The sequence below is a fragment of the Leopardus geoffroyi genome, chromosome B3 (assembly GCF_018350155.1).
Source record: "Leopardus geoffroyi isolate Oge1 chromosome B3, O.geoffroyi_Oge1_pat1.0, whole genome shotgun sequence".
Taxonomy (NCBI): domain Eukaryota; kingdom Metazoa; phylum Chordata; class Mammalia; order Carnivora; family Felidae; genus Leopardus; species Leopardus geoffroyi.
The window spans coordinates 64,692,120-64,716,390 of NC_059337.1; the positions used below are offsets into that span (position 1 = coordinate 64,692,120).

At 36.3% G+C, this 24,271-nt stretch overlaps 1 protein-coding gene across 2 annotated transcripts in view; it reads right to left on the reverse strand.

Moving 5' to 3' along the window:
- Positions 1–611: 611 nt before the first annotated feature.
- The window catches only part of SPRED1 (sprouty related EVH1 domain containing 1), a 138,593-nt gene continuing 114,933 nt past the window's right edge, over positions 612–24,271 (reverse strand). Inside the window, exons 5-7 of one of the 2 annotated variants that reach the window (XM_045450077.1) lie at positions 22,670–22,822; positions 8,488–8,589; positions 612–5,783 (exon numbers count right to left, since the gene is read on the reverse strand). In XM_045450077.1, coding sequence (XP_045306033.1) covers positions 5,133–5,783; positions 8,488–8,589; positions 22,670–22,822 — 906 coding nt within the window. In that variant the 3' untranslated portion in view covers positions 612–5,132. The remainder of the gene's footprint in view (positions 5,784–8,487; positions 8,590–22,669; positions 22,823–24,271) is intronic. The other variant, XM_045450078.1, reaches the window with a different exon arrangement.

Below are 24,271 nucleotides of genomic sequence, written 5' to 3' on the forward strand. Positions count from 1 at the left end.
ACTATTCTACTTACTTGTGAATATTAACTTGATTGTGAAGAATGTAAAGCACATTTCTGAAAACCTGCAAATAAGCACAGGAGACTATACTTCATAATTCATGGTAAACAGTTAATTGTTGATTCTTCAAGCAAATACAACTGTAACACAGTAATCCAAAAGTTATTCTGGTGTTGAAATAAGCTATGATTTTTGAGTAGAGTACTGTCCTAATTTTTAATCTAGATTAGTATTTTGTTTATATTACAAATGAAACTCTGAAACCGAGTAGGGCACACAATAAAGCAGTAGTAGTTTTGGGTTAAAAATTTCCCATATATCATTCTGAGATTATCATTTCATCCAGATTTAGTGGTAACATGTTCCCAAACCAATAAATATATTTATATTTACTGTGTTTACCTATTTATAGGTAACAGACCATAACAAATCTGGATACAATCAAGGATGAATAAATGTCAATAAGATGAAGTATATACATGAGTTTTCAGTTAAAAATATACCTTAAAAATGATTTTTTTAAAAAAGCTCATTTCTATTGCTTTCTCTTTGAGTAATTATGATCTCTTATGTGATACTTTGATATCCTCTGGAAGAGTAAGAAAAAGTCCTTTTGTATTCCATGATAGGTTTAATCAGGTAATTAAAACAAATTCTTATGATATCATCTGATATGTCCAATTACATGGGTATGATGTAACAAAAACAGTTACAAACTTATATATGCATATTTACATTATATATCCAAACTATCAAGCTAAGCAACTATATCTAAGGAGATACATTATGACAGGAGTTAAACAAGTTTTCATTGCTTATTAGAAAGAATGCAGTCAAGCTTTTAATGGAAGTAATATACAAGTGAGGCACTTTTGAGGTCAAGAATAGAAAGCAATGACACTACATACCGGCAATGTTCACAAAAATCTATGTGTATCTTTAATACAAAGATTTTTCAACTAGATTATTCTTGAGAAGTTTCAAAACTAGCAACTTATGCAATTTAAGGAGCTTTCAGGAACAATGGCTAACATCAGTGTATCAAAGCATATGAAAGTTTTATAACCACCTGGCTGCTAGGCAAACAGTACCTTAATACCTTAAAGCCCTTTTTTGTTTGTTTTTTGTGGGGTTTTTTTTTTTTTTTTTTTTTTTGGTTTATATAAATCACCTCAGGTTGTGGTTTCTTAATGTTTTGACTCACTGCAAAACACCTGATGGTACTATTATTACCATGGTTTATAGACCAATTTTTTTTTAAGTGCAACAATGCAAGTTTCTAGTGCTTTCCTTTATCCTTAGAAATGTGAACCTGGAGGTCAAATTAAGAATAGAATATTTAGTGAAGGATCTGTTTTCTAGGTAAATAAAGTTTTCAAAGTTACATGTAGAAAAATGTTACACTTGCCTAATATATCTTTGGGCTAAAATTAAAAACCCAAACTTATACATATATTCCGAAGTGTAATCACAAAGTCTAAGTAAATTTCAAAAAAAAGAAACAGCCTTTGAATTGCCCATCTGGAGGAAAGTACGTGTTTCCTGTACATGGATATTAGAAAACATCTCTGTGGCATTCAATCAAGGGGTTGGGGAGAAAAAAGAAAAAGAAAGACTTACCCAACATATCAGATGGCACTATACACATGAGTTGAAAGTGCATTTATATTACTTCAAAAGTTCATTTTAGGCACTGCTGAATAACCAATGAAAATAGGTAGTTTCAAGTTTTCCCCCCTAAACTTTAACCCCTGTCCCAACATCATCCCAGAGACATACACACACTCTCTGAAGTTATCATGAGGAAATACAGGTGACGTTCATTATTTTCTTTAAAAAAACTCTCCCTGACTGGTAATGGGAGAAAATTAGAATACCATTTTGGTAATGGCTTTTGCAAGTTAAAAGAATCGGTTTTGCAAACGCTTCGGCACATCCATTATGTTTGATTGCCAGTTCTGAATATCAATAAATATTTTAAGACAGGTTATGTAAGAAAAAAGTGCTTAAAATCTTTCAGTGACCAACCAGACACATTAGAGGAAAGATTCGATTTACAGTTCCTTTGAGCTATTTCTTACTCTTGTTTTCTCCCTTTGGAGGTGGCCACTGCTTAAATAGCCCTTTTTTATTGGTAGTAGTGATGAACCCTGTCAGATCCTGATTGCCACCTCAGGTCTCTGGTCTATAAATCATCCAGTAGGTGGTGCTGAAGTCCCATACCTCCTATTTCTTCAAAAATCAAAGGATTCTCCTGTCAAGGCAGGAGAAAAATCATTTAAGAGTTATCAACTCTGAACACAACAAGCCATCAGACCAAAGTCTTTCTTATTATGCCATCCAGATGATTTCATTTTCAGTATTTACTATTACTTGAGTTGTTCTATGAAGCCATTTACTTCTACTACCAGATTCAAAGAGAAAGGTTTCCGAGGAAAAGCCATTTGGCAGTACCAGGTCTGTAGGCAGAAGGAGATGATGTTCCTGAACTTACCGATACACGTCAAGAATGAGAAACTCAGACTATCCTTTTTACCCCCCACATAATGAGAATTTACTCAAGAGAATATTCCCACATAGGGATTCAGATAGCACTATATTTTGTTAGTTTTCTAGACCAGTTTGGAATCTGAGTGTGTTAACTATGAAAATCCAAGGGGAAATAAAAACCATTCATCACCGTAGTTTTTAATGAAGAAACTTGTTTAAAATGGTAAAGGAAAAAATGGGAATGGGATGGCGAAATCTTAGCAGCAAAGTGGTTAAACAAGTTGAAAATATTAATGCACAGACATTAAAATATTAAAGCATATATGTTGCATATAAAATACAGTACAGAACCAGGAGTTGCACTATACTGATTAGTGCTTAACAGAAGAAATGATTAAAATTGTTCTTCCCAGAAGTATATACACAGTTCATTTCCACAGCATTTTCCTATATAGCCAGCAAGTTATTTTCTTCAGTTATTCACACCTTGCTCAAACCTGAATTATAAATTCAGCACTTACAAATATGAAAATTCATTCACAAGGAAAACGAGTATTTCCATTTCACCAATAAAAAGTAATTTTGAAAGTTAACAGTCTATTCTAGGAAACCAAGTTTAGCTGAAAACTTCAGGGATGAAGATCATCTGGTGTAGCAGTGTTCAAATATATAAACAGTAAAAATAAGTCTTAAAACGGCTGCTACAGTGTCATATTTTGGATTTAGTTCATCCAATTGATTTTTAGTACAAAACTAGAAATAACCTCTTCTTCATAACATCTATAGTTATCAATATATTTTTCTTCTTTTCAATGTGAAATAATACTTCAAGATGATCTATATACACAATGTTGTCAGTTCAAGCTGTCATATAAATATAAATGCTTTCTTAAAAAAAAGTATTTTACAGACAGATAGTGTTATATACATTGTTCAGTTTGATCTGGGGCAAAAGAAGAAAGTGAACACAAGCTTAAGTGTGATATGTAAAAAGAATGATACATAAATGACATTTTAAAACCTGCATAGAAATGAGCTTCAAATGGTAGTGTGATTTTAATTTCTATCACTTCTGAAACTTCAAGCCATTAAAAAAAAGGCACACTTCTCAACTCTATCCCTCTAAGGGAATGTTCTTAAAGAACCCTTTACTTTGTTAGAGTTTTAATGTAACACTTAAAAAGACCAAAAAAAACCCCAAAAAAAACAAACAAACAAACAAAAAAAAACGAAATGAAACCAAACAAAACAAAAAAACCCCACCAAAAACAAAACCCAAAAAACCCAGACAAATTGACCCCAACCACTTTCAACAATTTGTTGGAACATTTATCCAACTACTTTGTAAATAAAACATCCAGTAATACAATGCTCTGCAAAAGAAATAAAATTATATGTACAAGATACTTCATTCACAATGTTGGATTAAATACTTTCCTGGGATAGTTCAGTCTATACTTTAACATATAATAATTTTGCTTGTAGGCCAGTTTAAATAAAATAAAATGCAACTGGGAAAAGTTACTCTTATGCAAATAATAAGCAATGAGAATTAAGTTAAAAAATTAGTAACACAGCTGAACATATTCTAGTTTAGCAGAGTTAAGTGGAGATCTCAGGAGGAAACTTTTATATTAACTATCCAGTTACACTTTTTGCCTTGTAAAACATTTGTAAATGCAATATGATTTTTTGAAGGAGGAAAACTCTGAAAGAAAACAACTTGCTGGTTGAATACCACAACAAAACAAAACAATCCCAAAACTCACTTTTTTCTATAATGTTTACTCAGTCTCTTTTTATATAAAAATAAGTGTTACGTTCCCATCAGAACATTAGACAATTACATCTGTGCTTTAAAAAAAAAATTGGTCACTCAAGCCTATTAGAATATTTTTAAAGATTTTAGATTACCAGAATGTACAGATATAACTCAATATAAACTGTAGCCAAGGGAAATGAGGATGAAAATATCAAATCATTCACATGGAATAAAAACGTTATTAACTAGATGAGTAAAATATTCAAAATATAATGGAATGTGACAGTAGATATATGTACATCTACTTCAGAACTAGGAAGGGGAAGAAAAGTTTAATATGTGATAATTCGTACCTTATATTTAGTTAAATATAAACATTTGTTATTTATACATAAAACTGCTTTCAAAAAACAACTAATAAATGATTTAGTTGTACTTGTTTTACTTCTTACAATTCCCAAGTGTTAACTTTTCTTAGAATGAAATCAACTGTCCCCTAGTGCACTTTTAGTTCATGTCTTAATGAATTCAAACCTTTAAAAGTCCCATCACCTAATGCATAAATATACAAAAATGCCAAAAATTAATCCCTTTTAGTTGGATATTTTATGCTCACTTTTTATGCCCAATAACCAGAAATAGTTTCCTTTTGCAGATACTCTTTACAACCTGTAACAAAACATGCCATGCACTCAAGGGAAAAAGTTAGGCATGGCTAGCATTTGTGAAATGCCAAGAACTGACAAGTTCTGCTTCCTCCACGTGTGGCCCCAATGATTACCAGGCAAGATTTCATATTGCTTGCCAAAAGTTTCCACAAATCCAAGTTAGCTAATTCCTGGAAACAAAGATTTTAAGCTCATTTTGGCACTGGATCCTTTCATCCAGCAGCTTTATGTTTCCCGCCACAGCACCCACACGCCTCACCACAACGATGGCACATTCTCAAAGGGACATAGCAGCACATACATGGTACAATGAAAGACAAAGCTACTAGGGCTAACCATCGTAAGCAGAACTTGTCATCACTAGTGTCACATGAACAGGGATCAGAAAAATCTCCCTCTGAGTCTGACATACAATGATATAACATGCTCTCTGCACAGAGCATGCAACTAACTTGATATATGCATCTTTTAATAGGGTCTGGAGCATCCTGACATTTTCCCCTGCCATTTTCTTCATGATTAAACCTTTCCTGGCAGTATACGCAGCGGGAACGTTCACCATCTTCTTTTCTTCGTTTTGACTTCTTAAATTTTAATGAGGAAGGCTGTGCCTTAAATACCACAGAGTCTTTGAGTGAACTTAACTTAGTCTCATCCCCACAAGAGTACAGATAGTCTGATTTTTTACTGTCTGGTTTAGAAAATTGAATACTGGAATCAGTATCATCTCTCTCTAAGTCATTTTTCCACATGTCAGGATGTCTGTAGTCTGCATAACGACGTATTAAGATATCTCGAGGGTTTATCCTGACAATCTCATCCTCATCTTGAAAGCTGACATGTCGGATTGATTTCAAAGGGACCTAAAAAGGAAAGAGATGAAAACTGCAGTAATAACTGTGAAGGTTAATTTTATATGTCAATTTGGCTAGGCTGCGTGCCCAAATATTTGATCAAACATTATTTTGGATGTTTATGTTTCTTGGATGAGATTAATCTTTAAATTGGTGGACTATGAGGGAAACAGATTATCTTCCAGGGCATAGGCAGACCTCACCAATTAGCTGAAGGTCGTAATAGTATAAATGCTGACCACCGCCCCTTGCCTTGCTCCGCCCAAGCAAGACGGAATTCCGCTAGCAGAATTCTGCCTTTAGATGGGGACTGCTACTCTTCCCTGGGTCTCAAGCCTGATAGCCTACCTGCATATTTTGCATACGCACCTCCACTATTGCATGAGCCAATTCCCTAAAATAAATCTCTCTGTGTATACATAACACAACTAGTTGGTTCCGTTTCTCTGGAGAACCCTGACTCATATAAATTTTAGTACCAAGAATTGGAGTGTTGTTGTTAACAAATACCTAAAAATGTGGAAATGCCTTTGGAACTGGGTAATGGGTAAAGGCTAAAAGTTTTGAGGTGTATGTTACAAAAAGCCTTGAACAGACTGTTGGTTGAAATATGGCCGTCAAACATGCTTCTGGTGAAGGCTCAGACGGAAATGAAGAACACATTATTGGACACTGGGGAAAGGCGATCCATGTTATAAATTGGGTGAAGAATGTGGATGGATGTACGTTAGTGTTTTGTGGAATACAGAACTTGTGAGTGATAGACTTGGATATTTAGCAGAGATTCCTAAGCAAAGTGCTGAAGGTGCCTAGTTACTCCTTGCTGCTAAGAGCAAAATGTAAGAGGAAAGGGATAAATTGAAAGAAATTTTGAAGCAAAAAGGAGGCAGATCTTGAAGAGTCAGAAAATTCTCAGCCTACGGATAGTGCAAAAATTTAGAAAGCATGCAAAGGTATGCTGATCCATCACATAATAAAGAGATTATGGGTGTGATTGCCAAATCCAACCAACCATCTCAACTGAAATGCTGCCATGTTGGACTAAAGGGAAGAGAGGTAGGATGAAATGAAGAAAGGCTACTGGACATCTAGGATTTACAGGACTGGCAAATACAGCTATCTAACTGAAAACATGTGTTATCCTTTAAAAAAAGGGAAGAACGACCCCAAAGGTAAGTCTCTCTCCTCAATTCCATATGGCAAAGCCAATTCCTCAGATGCAGTGGGCCAGGAAACCTAGAGCCTTTGGTATGAGTTTATCACACACTGCCAAGGAGATGGGGTCACCACTGTGGTAGGCGCATAGGTCAAAGCATTCAGCCAAAGCCTAAGAGGATTATTTTCAAACCTTAAAATCTCACAGAATTTGCCCTGCCAGGTTTTAGACTTGCTTAGGACTCATGACTGCTTCCTTCTTTCTAAAATTTACCACTTTTCAAAAGGAAGTATCTATTGTATGCCTTTTCCATCATGGTATTTTGGAAGCAGGTAATTTGTGTCTTGTTTTACAGGTGTCTTGTTTTACAGGTAGAGAGGAATTCTGCCTTAGGACGAATCATACCTTGAGTCTCACCCACACTTGACTTAGACAAGATCTAGGATTTAGAATTGACGCTACAACGGGTTCAGGCTTCTGGGCTGTTGTAATGGGATGAATGTGAGGAACCAGAGTGTGCAATGTTATGGGCTGACTTGTGCACTCTCAAAATTCATATGCTGAGACCTCAACCCCCAGTACTTCACAATGTGACTACATTTGGATACAGGGCCTTTAAAAGGTGATTACATTAAAATAGATCCTTAATTAAGGTGGGTCTTAATCCAATCTGACTGGTATCCTTCTAAGAAAGGAAATTTGGACATACAGGGAGAGGAGGCACCAGAGATGTGTGGGTGTACAAAAGACCATGTGAGGACACAGCCAAAAGGTACAGAAAGAGAAGGCTGGGAAGAAACCAAATGTGCCAACATCTTCATTTTGGACTTCCAGTTTCCAGAACTACGAGAAAATCAGTATTTGTTTTTCAAGCCACTCAGTCTGCTATTTTGTTATGATAGCCCTAGCAAACGAATACAAAGACATACATGTATATAGCTCGGTTATATGAGTCACTTGAAACACAGGACACCCACACCTACTTATTCTCACTCTCTCCTCCTCCTTTCTCCACCCTCCTTTCTGGGTAGATTATCTTCCTGAGGCCAGGGAGCAGGTTAAATCTTTCTGGGGATAAATCAAATGGTGTCTAAATCAAAATGACCTTTTCCTTTACCTATACAAGTGGGCTTCTGGTAGTCACATTTGTTTCTCCTATGCCTATGCCCAGTCCCTGGACACAGTGACCGTCTACAGGTAAGCACCTGACTCAGGTTGAGACAAACTTCCATTCTCAAGATATTTGGAACCGGGGCTAAAAAAATCCTCCAGGTCTGGGCTAACGGTGGAATGACGGATACAGTCCATTAAATTAACAATACACAATTTCTCTTGGCTTTATCCAGTGATAAATACACAGTGGCAATTCCTAGAGTCAAACCAGAAATTTGGATGGAATTTAAGTAATAGTGTTCTATAAACATGCATGTAGCAAATTAACACACAAAAGATTTTCTAGTATAATTCAGCTACATGGAGAATTAAAAGGACTAAAAAATTTCACTTATGTGTTAATTAGTTGTATCCCACAATAGGAGATAAGCTAAGATTACTTACCCTATTTTGGGACTTTAGGCTTCCACATTCCTTGGATATTTGCCGTTGTACATATTCTATACTTCTGCCCTGAATGTCTAGGCCCGGATGACTGAATGTTATCTAAAATATAAACAATTTCTACTTAAGTGACCAGAGAATGTATTTCTTATTTTTAATAAAACCATACAGTGTGTATTCCAAAGTTTCATAACCTATTAGCAGTGAAGCTTTTCAAAATGGTTGTAATAAAGAGCATTACTTGAATCATCCTATTGATTATTTGACCTTAGGTCTTTCCTTATACATTTAAACTTTAATTTCAAAAGTAACACGACCTTCTGGTTTCTGGTTCTACATGTGAGGAACTTAGTAAACGCCACTCTGTTCTAACAAGTAAACAACTGAATAGAAAAAATAGCACCAATTCGTCTCAGATCTGTAAGACAGAGGAGGACACGGTGCAAACCACCGCCCCCAATACTGGAGAGATGGGAAAATAATGGGAGTCACAGCTCACCAGAACAAACTCATGAGCAGAATTGCTGCAGAAACGAGTGCTGAGGTGGACCTGCTCATAGTGAAGCCCCACACTTTTGGGAGTTTACCTCCCAGAGCTCAGCCAGTAAATATCAGAAAAATCCCTGCATGCTTCCAGCAGGTGGAGGGGGAAAGGAACCACTTCTGAACTATGCCAGAAAACTCCCAAGGTCTGCCCTCAGGAGAAACTAGTTAACCAGAGCCTTACCTACTAGGATATTATCAGAGCATATCTGACCTAGGAGAGGGGAAATAGCCAACTCTAGTCAACTCTAACCATCTAACCCAACTAAGAAGTTAGAAAAAAACTGAGAAATACTGGTGGAGTTCACAGACCAGAGGCATAGGCTCATTCTAAAAGACTGAGACCTATTCATAGGACTACAGAATGCTCCCTGTCCCCCCATACCTCACCACCACATACTAAAGACCTATTTACAGCAGTTCCTTTTACCCAGTACATCATGTCCAGCTATTAGCTATAAAGAACAAAATTACCAAACATACTGAAAGACAAAAACAATCTGAAGAGATAGAACAAGCACCAGAACGAGACACAGCAGGGATTTGGAATGAGAAGACTAGAAATTTAAAACAACTATGAATAATATGCTAAAAGCTCTAATGGATAGCACGCAAGAACAAATGAGCAATACAAGCAAAGAGATAGAAATCCTAATAAGGAACCAAAAAGAAATGCTAGAGATCACAAACACTAAGAGAAATGAAGAATGCCTTTGCGGGACTTATTAGACTGGACAGGACTGAAGAAAGAATCTCTGAGCTATTTGAAATAGTAATGACTGAGAATTTACCCATATTGATGTTAGACACCAAACCACAAACCCAGGAAACTCTGAGAATACCAAGCGGGATAAATGCCACGCCCTCTCCTCCACTACACCTAACCATACCATTTTCAAACTATAAAAACTCAAAGATAAGAAAAAGTCCTGAAAAATGACCAAAGCAAAAATTCCTGACTTACAGAGGGACAAAGAATCACATCTGCCCTCTTCTCGGAAATCATGCAAGCAAGAAGGCAGTGGAGTCAAAGATTTGAAGTGGTGAAAGAAACAACCTGCCAACCTAGAATGCTGTACCCTACAAAAAACCAAAATCCTTCAAAAGAGATAAAAGCTTTCTCAGGCAAACAAAAACTGAAGAAATTTGTTGCCAGTAGACTTGCCTTACAAGGAATGTTATGAGGTTCTTTAGAGAGAAGGAAAATAATACAGATCAGAAACTCAGATCTACCTAAGAATAAAGGAATACTGAAGAAGGAATAAGTGAAAATAAAATAAAGTTTTAATTTTTCTTATTCTTAATTGAGCTAACAGAGAACAGTTGTTTAAAAATGGTAACAATGGGGGTGCCTGGGTGGCTCAGTCGGTTAAGCGGCCGACGTCGGCTCAGGTCATGATCTCGCGGTCCGTGAGTTTGAGCCCTGCGTCGGGCTCTGTGCTGACAGCTCAGAGTCTGGAGCCTGTTTCAGATTCTGTGTCTCCCTCTCTCTGACCCTCCCTGTTCATGCTCTGTCTCTGTCTCAAAAATAAATAAACGCTAAAAAAAAATTTAAAAAAAATAAAAAATAAATAAAAATGGTAACAATGTATTCGATCATGTATGATTATATGTGTGTGTGTGTGTGTGTGTGTGTGTGTGTGTGTGTGTGTATACTTACATATATAAAGGGAAATGAATGTCAATGATACAAGAGATGGGAAGGAGGAATTGGAATTACTTTGTTATTATAAGGTAATTGCAAGATCTGTAAACTAATTTAGTGTTCTTTGAAAATGGACACAGATTAGTTGTAAAGGTATAATGCAAATCTCAGGATAACTACAAAAAAAAAAGATAAAACAGACAAACAAATGGCACTTATATGCCAAAAAGGAGAGAAAACGAAACCATATAAAATGTTGAATTAAACCACAAAGACAGAAAATAAATGAAAGACAAAAACAGAAACAGAGAAAAAGGGCAACAAATAGAAAACTATAAAAAATATGGTAGATATTAATTCCGCTGTATCAATAATCACTTTGAATGTTAATGCCCTAAACGCACCAATTAAACAACAGAGACTGTCAGAGAAAATAAAAAAGACCCAACTATGTGTTGTCTATAAGAAACGTACTTACAGAGTAAAGGTAAAGAGATGGAGAAAAATATACTATGCTAACACTAATCAAAAGAAAGCCTATTTAATTAATTTCAGACACAGCTGACCTCAAAGCAAGAAAAGTTGGTGGTGATAAAGAAGGGCATTACATAATGATAGAAGATTAATTTTCTAAGAAGACCTAGCAATCCTTAATGTCTATGTGCTTAAGAACAGAGCATTATATTACACAAGGCAAAAACTGACAGAACTGCAAAGAGAAAGAGACATACTTATTATCACAGCTGGAGACTTTAACACCCCTCTGTCAGAAATGGACAGATCCAATAGGCAGAAAATCAGTAAGGACCTGGTTGAACTCCACACCATCAATCATATGAATATAAGTGACATCTACAGACTTTTTAACAACAGCAAAATATTTTCTCAAGTTCACATGAACATTAACCAAGACAGACCACATTCTGGGCCACAAAGCAGACTTCAATAAATTTAAAAGAATACAAATTATATAATGTCTGCTCTCAGACCGCAAAGGAAATAAATTAGATATCAATAATAGAAGGATAAGTGAAAAATCTCCAAATATGTGGAGATTTAACAAAACAACACTTCCAAATTAACACAGATCAAAGAAATTTTTAAAAATTAAGTATTTTGAGGGGCGCCTGGGTGGCGCAGTCGGTTAAGCGTCCGACTTCAGCCAGGTCACGATCTCGCGGTCCGTGAGTTCGAGCCCCGCGTCACGCTCTGGGCTGATGGCTCAGAGCCTGGAGCCTGTTTCCGATTCTGTGTCTCCCTCTCTCTCTGCCCCTCCCCCGTTCATGCTCTGTCTCTCTCTCTCTCTGTCCCAAAAATAAATAAAACGTTGAAAAAAAAAATTAAAAAAAAAAAAAGTATTTTGAACTAAATGGAAATGAAAATTGTAGAATAGAGTGAAGGTTGTGCTTAGAGGGAAATTTACAGCATCAAACGCATATATTAGAAAAGAAAGATCTAAAATCAATAATCTACGTTTCCACCTTAGAAAACTAGAAAAAGATTAAATCCAAACCTAGAGTTTCTAGCTAATGCAATAAGAAAAGAAAAAGAATTAAAAGGTATACAGATTGAGAAGGAAGAAATAAAACTGTCCTTGTTCACAGAATGTATAATCATGTATGCAGAAAATCTGAAAGAATTGATAAAATAACTCCCTGAACTAAACTAATAAGCAATTATAGCAAGGTTGCAGGATACAAAATTTATACATAAAAGCCAATCACTTTCCTATATATGAACAATAAACACATGTGGAGTTTGACATTAAAAATGCAGTACCATTCATATTAGTACTCCCCCAAAATGAAATACTTAGGTATAAATCTAACAAAATATGTATAAGATCTGTTATGAGGAAACTATAAAACACTGATGAACAAAATCAATAATAAATGTAGAGATATCCACATTCATGGATGGGAAGACTCAATACTGTCAAGATGTCAGTTCTTCTCAAATTAGTCTACAGATTCAATGCAATCCCAGTTAAAACAGCAGCAAGTTATTTTGTGGATACAGACAACTGATTCAAAGTTTATAGAAAGAGGCAAAAGACCCAGAAGAGCCAACACAATATTGAAGGAGAAAAAAGCTGGAGGACTGACATTACCTGACTTCAAGGTTACATTAATTAAGACAGTGTGGAATTGACAAAAGAACAAATAGATCAGTGATACATTACAGATGACTTTGGTAAATGGCAAGGACTTTAAAATACAACACCAAAGGCACAATCCATGAGAGAAAGAACTGATTAAGTTGGACTTCATTAAAATTAAAACCTTCTTCTGCTGTGCAAGATACAGTGTCAAAAGAATGAGAAGGCAAGTCACACACTGGGAGAGAATATTTATAAAAGATATCTGATAAAGGAACGTTATCCAAAATATACAAAGAAGTCTTAAAAACCAACAATAAAGGGGTGCCTGGGTGGCTCAGTCGGTTGAGCGTCTGACTTCGGGTCAGGTCATGATCTCATGGTTCGGGAGTTCAAGCCCTGCGTTGGACTCTATGCTGACAGCTAAGAGCCTGGAGCGTGCTTCAGATTCTGTGTCCCCCTCTCTCCGCCCCACCCCTGCTTGTGCTCTCTCTCTGTCTTTCAAAAATGAATAAACATAAAAAATTTTTAAAAATAAAACCAACAATAAAAATTCTCAAAAACCAATAATAATGAAACAACCCAATTTAAAAAATGAGCCAAAGATCTCAATATATTCACCATGGAAGATACACAAATGGAAAAACAGCAAATGAAAAGATGCTACATACCATAAGTCATCAAGGAAATGCAAATTAAAACAAGGAGATACCACTACACAAGTAGTAGAATGGCTAATATCGAGAACACTGACAACACTAAATCCTGGGGAGGATGCAGAGCAACAGGGAATCCTTATTGACTGCGGGTGGGAATTAAAAATGGTGCAGCTACTTTAGAAGACAATTTGGCAATCTCTTATAACACTAAACATACTCTTCCCATATGATCCAGCAATTGCACTTCTTGCTACCCAAAAGATTCAAAAACTTATATCCATGCAAAAAATTGCACACAAATGTTGTTAGCTGCTTTATTCATAATTGCTAAACCTTGGAAGCAACCAAAATGTCCTTCTGTAGATGAACATAAAGTGTGGAATATACCCAAACAAGAGAATATTAGTCCGTATTTAAAAAAAAAAAAAAAAAAAAAGAAGACAAAGAAGAACTTTACATGCATTACTACTACGTGAAGGAAACCAAAGTGAAAACAATCTGAAAAGGCTATATACTTTATGACTTTCTGATAAAGTGAACCTATAAAGGTAATAAAAATTTAAGTGACTGCCAAGAGTTGTGCTTTGGCAGGGGTGGAAGAGATATGAATAGGCAGAACGCAGAGAATTTTTAGGGCAGTAAAAAACAAAAACAAAAACAAAAACCTATGATACCATAACCGACTGAGCCACCCAGGTGCCCCCAAACCTCGTGTTTTTTAAGCTAGTGTTAGGTAACAATTCTCCATAGGTCTCATTTCTGTAGATCTAGTGAGGAAAGGCACCTTTTGCCTTTGTTTCAGACTCTCTTTGCAAAGATGTACGTAAAATGAAGCCCTTGAAAGGTTAAGTGCCTTCCCTTTTTAGTTAGGTTTATTTAGTATCTACTATGACTATGACACCATCTCTTTCCCTGGCAAAGTCAGGCAAGACTTAACATCCTTTATAAACGACTTTGGGTTCCCTAAGTTCAGGGTTCCAACGCTGTAATGCAAAACCACTGAGTGTGTTTCATCCACCTGAGCAGCTCAGCACCATCTCCATGGGGCTCGGAAGGCCAGGGGACCAACCCAAACATGAAGCTCATGCTACTTTATTGTGCTGTGAGTAATAATGTCCCTTGTCTCTGATCTAGCAGCCTTATGTCTTCTGGAAGCAACCAGAAGGTTGAACCTTTAGGGTAAAATCTCAGACTTTTCATATTTCTTGACAGCAAGAAAGCAGTCTAGACCTTTTGGCGAGACTGACCGGCTGTGGAGAAGGATCCATCAACCTATCCAGTCAAAAGCAATTAAACATTCAAAGCATGTAAGTACTCTCTTGAACACATACTCATGAAGCAAGCTTTGGACAATGACCTAGTATCTTATGAAGATCTATTTTATGTAGACATTGTACTAAACAAACTACCACTAGTATTACAGTCCACATGATGGCTTAAATTTTTACATTCTGATTTTTTATGTATCATTTTTTTAAGTTTATTTGAGAGAGAGAGAGAGAGAGAGAGAGAGAGAGAGAGAGAGAATAAGCTGGGAAGGGGCAGAGAGAGAGAATTCCAAGCTAACAGTGTGGGGCCTGATGTGGGGCTCGAACTCACAAACCGTGAGATTATGACCTGAGCCAAAAATCCAGAGTTGGATGCTTAACTAACTGAGCCACTCAGGCGCCCCTACATCATTTTTCTTAAACTTGATTATTTTAGTCTGTGAAAGAGGACTCCATCTTGACAAAAAAGGTTTCTGACCAGCAAGTGTAAGGCCAGATTCTATAATACGGGAAATTCATCCTGTGAAGCCTATTGGGTGACACCCAAATGGACAAATGGTGTACCACTATACAAATGCAAGTGCACATTATTCCTCTTAAGAAACTTCCAGATTTATTAAATGCATAGCCAGTATCTGTGTAGCTTTAAAGAAGAATATCCATACCATTCTAGTTCCTAATAAACTGAGTTCACTTATTTTGACATCAGCAAATTTGTAATTAAATATCTAGTCATACAAAGTCATTAAACATCATCCTTTTTTTCTCTAGGTCACATCAATCTTAGATACAAGGAAAAGTTGCAAAGCAGCTAGAATTCAGACCCTAAGTCTGGTTCCAGAAGCCATGTTCACACTCAAAATCCCCAGGCTAAGAGTTGCCTGCCAACTGTTGTTTACTTCCCTCTCTTCAGTTATCTAGCACCATTTTGTACTTTTCTACGTGGCGACTACATTCTTTAACCACTCCACCACTATCATCATTGCATTCTGGGAGAAGGGCTTGGTTCTTTTCCCTCCCATTAGTCAAAAGAGTTCCCTCAGCCAAAAAAGATAGGCCAAATAAATTCCCAGGGTCTCAGATGATGAATATCAGTCTCTTGTAACTTTGTGTTACATTCACTAAATTTTTTCTCACTGCTCAACTATACGAAATCACTGGTTTAGTTCAGGATGTACATACATCCATTCTCTCCTCCACTGGTAAGTTTTTCTACCCATCACTCAAGATGTTGGAAGTATTTTGTATTTAAAAGTGTTAAGCTGGATCTCTCCAATCTTGCTTCCTAGGATGCCTAGATGATGAGGAGGAAATATAACTCTGGACTGATTGTTCTGATTCCAAAAACCCCTGGAAAAGTTATGCAAATTGTTTTCAGCCTCTATTTTTGCCTCTTTTTAATAAAACTGGCTTAAAATTACTTTTTCCCTTCTTGTACCAATATTTTAATAACATTTTTTGTGCATTTCTTCTAAAATTTCATAGTAAACTTAGAAAAATCATGTATATAAACTATAGACAATGTCTATCCCCCTAATGAGGCAGCTTGCTGTAGTGACTGTTGTGAAGATTAATGAGTTATATAAGTGCTTTAAACAGTACTCAGCATATAGTAGGGACAAGCTATGATAAGGATTAACAAGCCATACTTATTAGATGTAATGTAACATAAAGCTGCCTATTTATTATAAATGAAATATTTCCAACTTGAGCTAGAATAAAAAGGAAGAGGAGACGAGAAGATGGCAGAAGGAGGAAAAACACCATTTGTAAATAACCTCAGAATTCTAATAATTTAACAAATATTAACGTGGTGACTTTGTTCAGGTACTTAATGATTCTATGCATGAAGTCCTTCACTGATAATATCTTTGTTTATTTATTTACTTATTTATTTACTGCTCAAATGAGATATTGGAATCAAAAGCACTTAGCAAAGCATCAAAAGAATATAAAATCTCAAGTCTTCTTGATTTCCTAAGACAATTACAAAGGTCAGATAAAATTATTAAACATGAAAAACATGTAGCACTTTAACAAGTAATCCAAAATATTAGAATGAAAGTCACCTTCCAAAGTAAAAGCAAAATGATTCTCAGAAATTTGAGTATTGCTTTCAGTAATGATTTTATTTATGAAAAACACCAGGCAGAAATACTAAAAGGTCTTAAAAAAAAAGAGTAAGAAATACTAACAGGTTTCATTATCCTACTTCATACACCATGATATTAGAGGAGAAAAAATGGAGAGTATCAGTATAAACTGCAGTTGTAGGTACTGGGGAAACAGAGATAATCAAGTGTTTGACAGAACAAATTAAGACAAACACTATCAAGGAAACAAGAGTCTTCTCTTCTGAGATGGAAAAAAAAAAACACCTAAGTAAGAGATGACAAAACCCTTGTGTTTGAAAAAATGGCCACCATGAAAGTGAAAGAAAGGAGCTATAAAATCTGAGCTGAGTGGGGAAAGTAAAACTTCAGTTACACAGGAAATATTTAAAATCCATGCTGTTACTGTGACTTGCTGAGAACAATTTTGAGTGACCCACAGACCCTGGAGAATTAAGAAATTATAATCTTTAATTACTCTAGCCACTGGGACTGTTAACAGCATTAAAGCTTGCTAGTATTTCACCTTTATCTTACAGAGTCCGTTATTGAGATCACAAATAAGCCAAATGTTTACGGAGAGCTTAATTCACTCAGAACAAAATGAATTAACAGGTTTATAGTGCTATCTCTGGAATTAGGTTTGTCCTTAAACCAGATCAACACAACAACCCACGAGTCAGACTTATTAGCATACCCTTCTCTCCAAAAGACAACACAACATGCTCAAGAGCATATCTTTGTGCGTTTGTGTGCACATACACCTGAGAACTGGCCAAGTACTGGTCCTAATCTGAGGCAAAGGCTGAAATATCGAAATGTTCTGATCTGATCTTCTGCTGGGTCTCCTCAGCTCTCTACTTGAGGAAAACATGTCATCCTTCTCAAGGAACTCAAGATTCCAGAGGTCAGATTCCATGCCAGTTAGACTTGATGGTCTGTTTAGCATAAATAAACAACAAAACAACATGCAGTAACTATGCCCTCAGCTACATCTATTCCACATTAAAAACGAGCGGTAGGAGCAAAATTAGAAACAGTATCTTACCATTTTCCTTTTTTTTTTTTTAACCTTTATTTATTTTTGAGACATAAAGAGACAGAGCATGAGCGGGGGAGGGGCAGAGAGAGAGGGAGACAGAATCTGAAGCAGGCTCCAGGCTCTGGGCTGTCAGCACAGAGCCCGACACAGGGCTCGAACCCACGAACTGCAAGATCATGACCTGAGGCGAAGTCAGACGGCTTAACCAACTGAGCCACCCAAGAGCCCCTTACCATTATATTTTCTTAATTTTTATGTTTACACTGTTTCAAATCACCATGTTTAGAAAAGTTTTTTTCATTGTTCTTGACTTAGTTTATTCCTCTCATCTCTATACTTTTAAGATTTGAGCCCTTTTAAATGATTTTAGTTCTTGTTTTACTGTTTTCCTTTTTATGCTGCTTTTAACTTTTACACTTTTAATTTCCTAATCCACACAAATTTTGGAAATCTGTCTTCGTACTCCATCTATTCTTCACTGGTTAAGAAATATTTACCATAATTTTAGCCTCAATTTCTCAGTTTCTGGTTCAAATTTCATCTTAAAATTTTAATTTTTATCACCTTTTAAAATACTGCTTTTATTTACTTCTCCTTGACTTTACTACTTAATTTAGCTGTCAGGACAAGACATGTCTTTTACCACCACTAAATAATCATGACAGTTTACTTAATCATGATATATATCATTCAGAATATAAGAGCCTACATGTCCTAACATACAACCCCTACATTAGGCAAATCATCCACTCTGTGTCTTCTTACAGGAGTGGGCCGTGGTACTACACTGGTGATGACAGAGGGAATCACCCCAGTCTTCTCTATCTCAGATAATGGCATCATCTCTCACTCAACTACTTACACCTCAAACTCAGAAGGCATTCTTGACTCTAATCTATTACCAAGTCTTCCTCCAGACTTTGCTCTTACCTAACAGAATTTGCGCTTACCTAACCATTTCTCGTCATTTCTATTTCATCCAGATCACCAAAATCTTTTAACTGGATGAAAACAATAACCTTCAAAATTGGTCTTAATTCCACTCATGACCACATTCCAACTGTCCATTCTCCACATAGAAGCCATAATGTTTCCAAAATGAAATGAGATCTTTATCAGAGATTAAAAGCCTTCCAACTGCTTGTCATTGAAACTAGAACAAAATTCCAACTCCTCCCAATAGCCTACACTATCCAAACCCTGCCAAGTTCTCTAACTGTAATTTGTAGTATATTACCACTTTTACTCACTGAACTAAGCTATATCAGCCTGTTTCTCTGAAATACCAAGCTGCTGCTTGGATATCCAGCCCCTCGCCCCTGGATTTTCATATGGCTGTTATGTTCTATTTTGATATTATTCATATCTCCATACAAAGAGCTGCCCAGGGGGCGCCTGGGTGGTGCAGTCGGTTAAGCGTCCGACTTCAGCCGGGTCACGATCTCGCGGTCCGTGAGTTCCAGCCCCGCGTCGGGCTCTGGGCTGATGGCTCAGAGCCTGGAGCCTGTTTCCGATTCTGTGTCTCCCTCTCTCTCTGCCCCTCCCCCGTTCATGCTCTGTCTCTCTCTGTCCCAAAAATAAATAAAAGTTGAAAAAAAAAAATTTAAAAAAAAAAAAAAAAACAAAGAGCTGCCCAGAGGATTTTCCCAATCATCTTACAGATCTGCAGAAGTCCTCCTCTGTATTCCTACTATTCTATTTCCCATTACTTTCCCATTACTTTGTTTCACAGCACTATTACTACCTGAAATATTACCAGTTTAACTTATTTACTGTCTATCTCCCTCACTAGCATTTATATCCTTCATGAGGCTACAGTTCATATCGTTCTTGTTCACAGCTATTCTCAGGGCTTAGAATAGGGCCTGGCACACCATAGGTGCTCTAACATTTATCACATGCATGTATGTGACATACATATCAATGTATATATGAGGGAATTATCTTCCTTAACTCTTAGAATAACACTATGGAAATAAGTTTTATTTTTGTTGATATTTATATCTGAGGAAACAGGAAGGTGGAGAACTTGAGTAGTTTTGTAACTGTAAGTAAAGTAAAAGGCCAGAATTTAAAACTAGATCTGCCTGTGCCTAAAGCCCAAGATCTTACCCATTGTTGTAGAAATTTCTATCCAACTTTTCCCCAATGCCCAGTGTGGTTCCATTAAGCAAAGAGACCTTTTGGAAAGTGGCAAAGTAACAACTTTAGGCAGGAAATGTAAAACTCACAACTTAAAACTTACACGAGGCAGAAAGAAACATCTCATTCCTTAAAAGGTTGCCATGATTAGTATTCAGTCTCCTCCCAAACAGCCATAATTACGGTTAAACCAGGATCTGGCACATGCCTCAAAGGGAAGCCATAAGTTTATATGATAGGCTAGAACACGAGCTCTGTCCAAAAGTGGCAATGTTAGATGGAGTGTGCACCATTTTATCTCCTCTCTGCCTAATCTGGCTGCCCATCCTGTAACCTTGGAATGGAGAGCTATATAGAATGTATAACCCTGCCCTAAACCAAGCCAATTGGCTTCCTTCTTGTAAGAATATGGAATTGGTTAGGGACATAGGAATGCCATGTAGTCTAAAGGGCTGAACCTGACATTGATAGTCATAATATACTACTAATCAACGAGGAAACAAATAGTCTAGACCATTGTGCAAAAGAATGAAACAAATATATATAAGAGAAACATAGATAAATGGTCATGTGGAGTATGTGTGAATAGGGTACAGGGGGAGCAGGAGTGGGGAAAGAGAGAAGCTACTTAATGCCTAGCATCTCAGAAGTCTTACCCTGTACTTATTCTTAAAAGGAATTCTGAGAAATGCCACTGAGTCATTAAAATAAAGTCCTCTTTCCTTAAATTAGTGCGAATGGATTTGTTCCTTGTAAAACCAAATGATCCTAAATTAATCAAGGTCCCAATACTGGATGTTAAGACTAGGAATAAACGGAGTCAAATATCATTTGCTTCCAAGGCAATGCTGTTAGCATTTATTCATTCTTTGATTCAACAAATGTTAACCAGATGCTCATTCTATTAAGAAACTTCTAGGTTCCTGAACATATTGTGGAACAAACAAAAAGTTACAAACAGAAAAATTAAATATATAAAGTCAGGAAGTGGTAAGTGTCATGAAAAATAAAGCAGAGTAAGGGTATAGTGATAGAAAAGTTGCTATTTTGGAGCATCTGGGTGGCTCAGTCGGTTGAGTGTCCGACTCTCGATTTTGGCTCAGGTCATGATCCCAGGGTCGTGGGATCATGCTCCATGACAGCTCCACAATCAGCACAGAGCCTGCTTAAGATTCTCCCCCTCGGGGTGCCTGGGTGGCTCAGTCAGTTGAACGTCCAACTTCGGCTCAGGTCATGATCTCACGGTCCGTGAGTTCGAGCCCCACGTCGGGTTCTGTGCTGACAGCTCAGAGCCTGGAGCCTGTTTCAGATTCTGTGTCTCCCTCTCTCTCTGATCCTCCCCCGTTCATGCCCTGTCTCTCTCTGTCTCAAAAATGAATAAAACGTTAAAAAAAAATTTGAAAAAAAAAGATTCTCTCCCTCAAAACAAAGCAAAACAAAACAAAACAGATTGCTATTTTATTTATTTAGAGCACCCAGGGAAGGGTTCACAAAAGAGGTGACAACGTGAGGAGCAAACTCTGAAGATCTAGGGGAAAAGTGTTCTAGACAAATAGAAGAGCAAATGCAATGCAAATTTCTTCCCGAACAAGCTGCAGATTTGAGATCCTCAGGTTACAATGGAATTCTTAAATGAGAATCAGGGTAGGCTTCAGGCATAGCCACTATGCCACTGGTTACTAAAACATCTTATAAACAGCTATCAAGAAGAATAAATATTTTAAAACATTAAAAAAAAATCACTTTGATTGGCTTTTGATTTTGTACACATATACTGGGTATAGTTTAAGCCAAAGGAGTTCACAGAGAAACAGTTAGAAATGCTTATTTAAGAATGAAAACATCTGTTCATATCACTAAAAAAAAAAATGGGGTCAAGAATGGTCTTCTGACAGATTTAATAACATTTGTGAGTGGCATAAAAACAGGGTTCTATCCTATAACTAAGGTTTCATTTTCAGATCAAGCTGGAACAATTAGAAGACTGTATACAGAGTACCCAAAGGAAACACTTTTCTCTGAGTTGATTTAGGAGTACACTATTATAATGTATCTGAGGTTAAGCTGCAAGAAATAACTCTATGAAACTCATCAGTGTATTTGCCACAGGTATGTTTGCTCAGGACTATTTTTCGTAGTATCTCTCATCTGAGAAGTTCTATGTAGAGTAATGATAGGGAAACATGCTTCCCAAGAGGATAAAATGCCTTTTCCTTCAGATAATGAAAATGTAGGGGCGCCTGGGTGGCGCAGTCGGTTAAGCGTCCGACTTCAGCCAGGTCACCATCTCGCGGTCCGTGAGTTCGAGCCCCGCGTCGGGCTCTGGGCTGATGGCTCAGAGCCTGGAGCCTGTTTCCGATTCTGTGTCTCCCTCTCTCTCTGCCCCTCCCCCGTTCATGCTCTGTCTCTCTCTGTCCCAAAAATAAATAAACGTTGAAAAAAAAAAAATTTAAAATAAAAAAAAAAAAAAAAAGAAAATGTAACTAACACATTTTTTCTTTTCACCTTTGTCATCAAAAAATGTAGTAAAATTTATGGTTCAATTAAATCATATTTGCCTAGATTTCTGTTGTTTATTTTGTCTGGTAAAGGCACATGGTCTTAAAGTCCTTCTCTAGTACATCCAATTTCTATACATACGAATAACACACTGAAAAATATTTAATGGTCTCACCTGACTGGCTTGACTTTGTAAGTAGACTCTTCTGGCATCCAGACCTTCAAAGGCAGAAGGTCTTGAGATTCTATAAGGCTCACTGGTAACAACTGTCTCTTGCTGGAAAAGATGATCTTTCACTAGAGAACTGGAAGTATCCTCTTCAGTTACCTAATGGGAAATAATCCCCCAAATTCATTAGTTGCCAAAATACGAAAAACAAACTAAGAAATGTTCACTCTAGCAAGTATTTAGAAAATCCTTACGTACCACCACCATCACTATAAATGGCAATTCCCCAAACTAAAACAATGATTTCTTATAGAAAATAACTTAGGAAGACCTAGAAGCCTAATTATGCCATGAGAGAGAGAGAGAGAGAGAGAGAGAGAATCAATTAAAACAAAGCTTTTAATAAGTAATAAACATACAAAGAAAATGAAGAAATTGTTACAGAGAAGATACAAATCAATAAAAGTGCTATTTTGCAAGTGAAAAAAGCATGTACCAAGGACTATCCTGTGTTGTATGATACAGCGGATCAAAAGAAAACAACATCCCATGACCTTATTGAATGAATGAAAGAATTAATTAGCCCGAACTTGCTGATTATCTAGAAAGACTCAAATCATGCACATGAGACTTAGGTAGGGGATATGCTCAATGAGAGCCTATAATAACAGGCTTTTAAAATTTTAGAAAAAATAATTTGTTTCTTTTTTAAAGAAATGAGAGAACTATTTGCCATTACTTTCCCTGTTATTGTATAATTATTTGAAAAGATTGTGACAGCCAAATAAAAATGATAGAAATACTTTCATTGGGTTAATCTAAAACAATTCAGAGTAATCACTATAGGGCTTATAATCTTAAAGGTATAAACCTTTAAAAGATTTTTCTAAAAGAAAAAAAAGATTTAAAAATTTAGTGCTCTAAAATTAGGCAGTAAAATTCATAAAATATCTATGATATTTTAGTTTATAAATGCACATTCTAGTCCTTACTCTGGAACAAAGTAGCCTTGTGACATTTAATGTCTATGGAACTTCGTTTTCTCAATTACCAAATACTTCTAATACTTCTGCTATTTTATCATATGGATTGCCAAGGATTTAGTGAGATAATATATGTGAAAGTGTTCTGAAAACTAAAAGCTATTCTTTTATCAGGGAGTAAGCAACTAAACTTTTAAAAATGTATTTGAAGGGCACCTGGGTGGCTCATTTGGTTAAGTGTCCAACTTCAGCTGAGTTTGAGTCCCACATTGAGCTCTGAGTTGACAGATCCTCTGTCTCTCTCAAAAATAAATACATATTAAATACACACAGATACACACACACACACACACACTATATCTATATAGATAAGATATATATGTATATATATATACACACACACATATATACATGTGTATATATACATGTATATATGTGTGTGTGTATATATATATACATATAAGAATGTATGTATTCACATATATATGAAATGTATATATGTATATACATGTATATATGTGTGTGTATACATATACATATAAGAATGTATATATATACACACACACATATATACATGTGTATATATACATGTATATATGTGTGTGTATATATATACATATAAGAA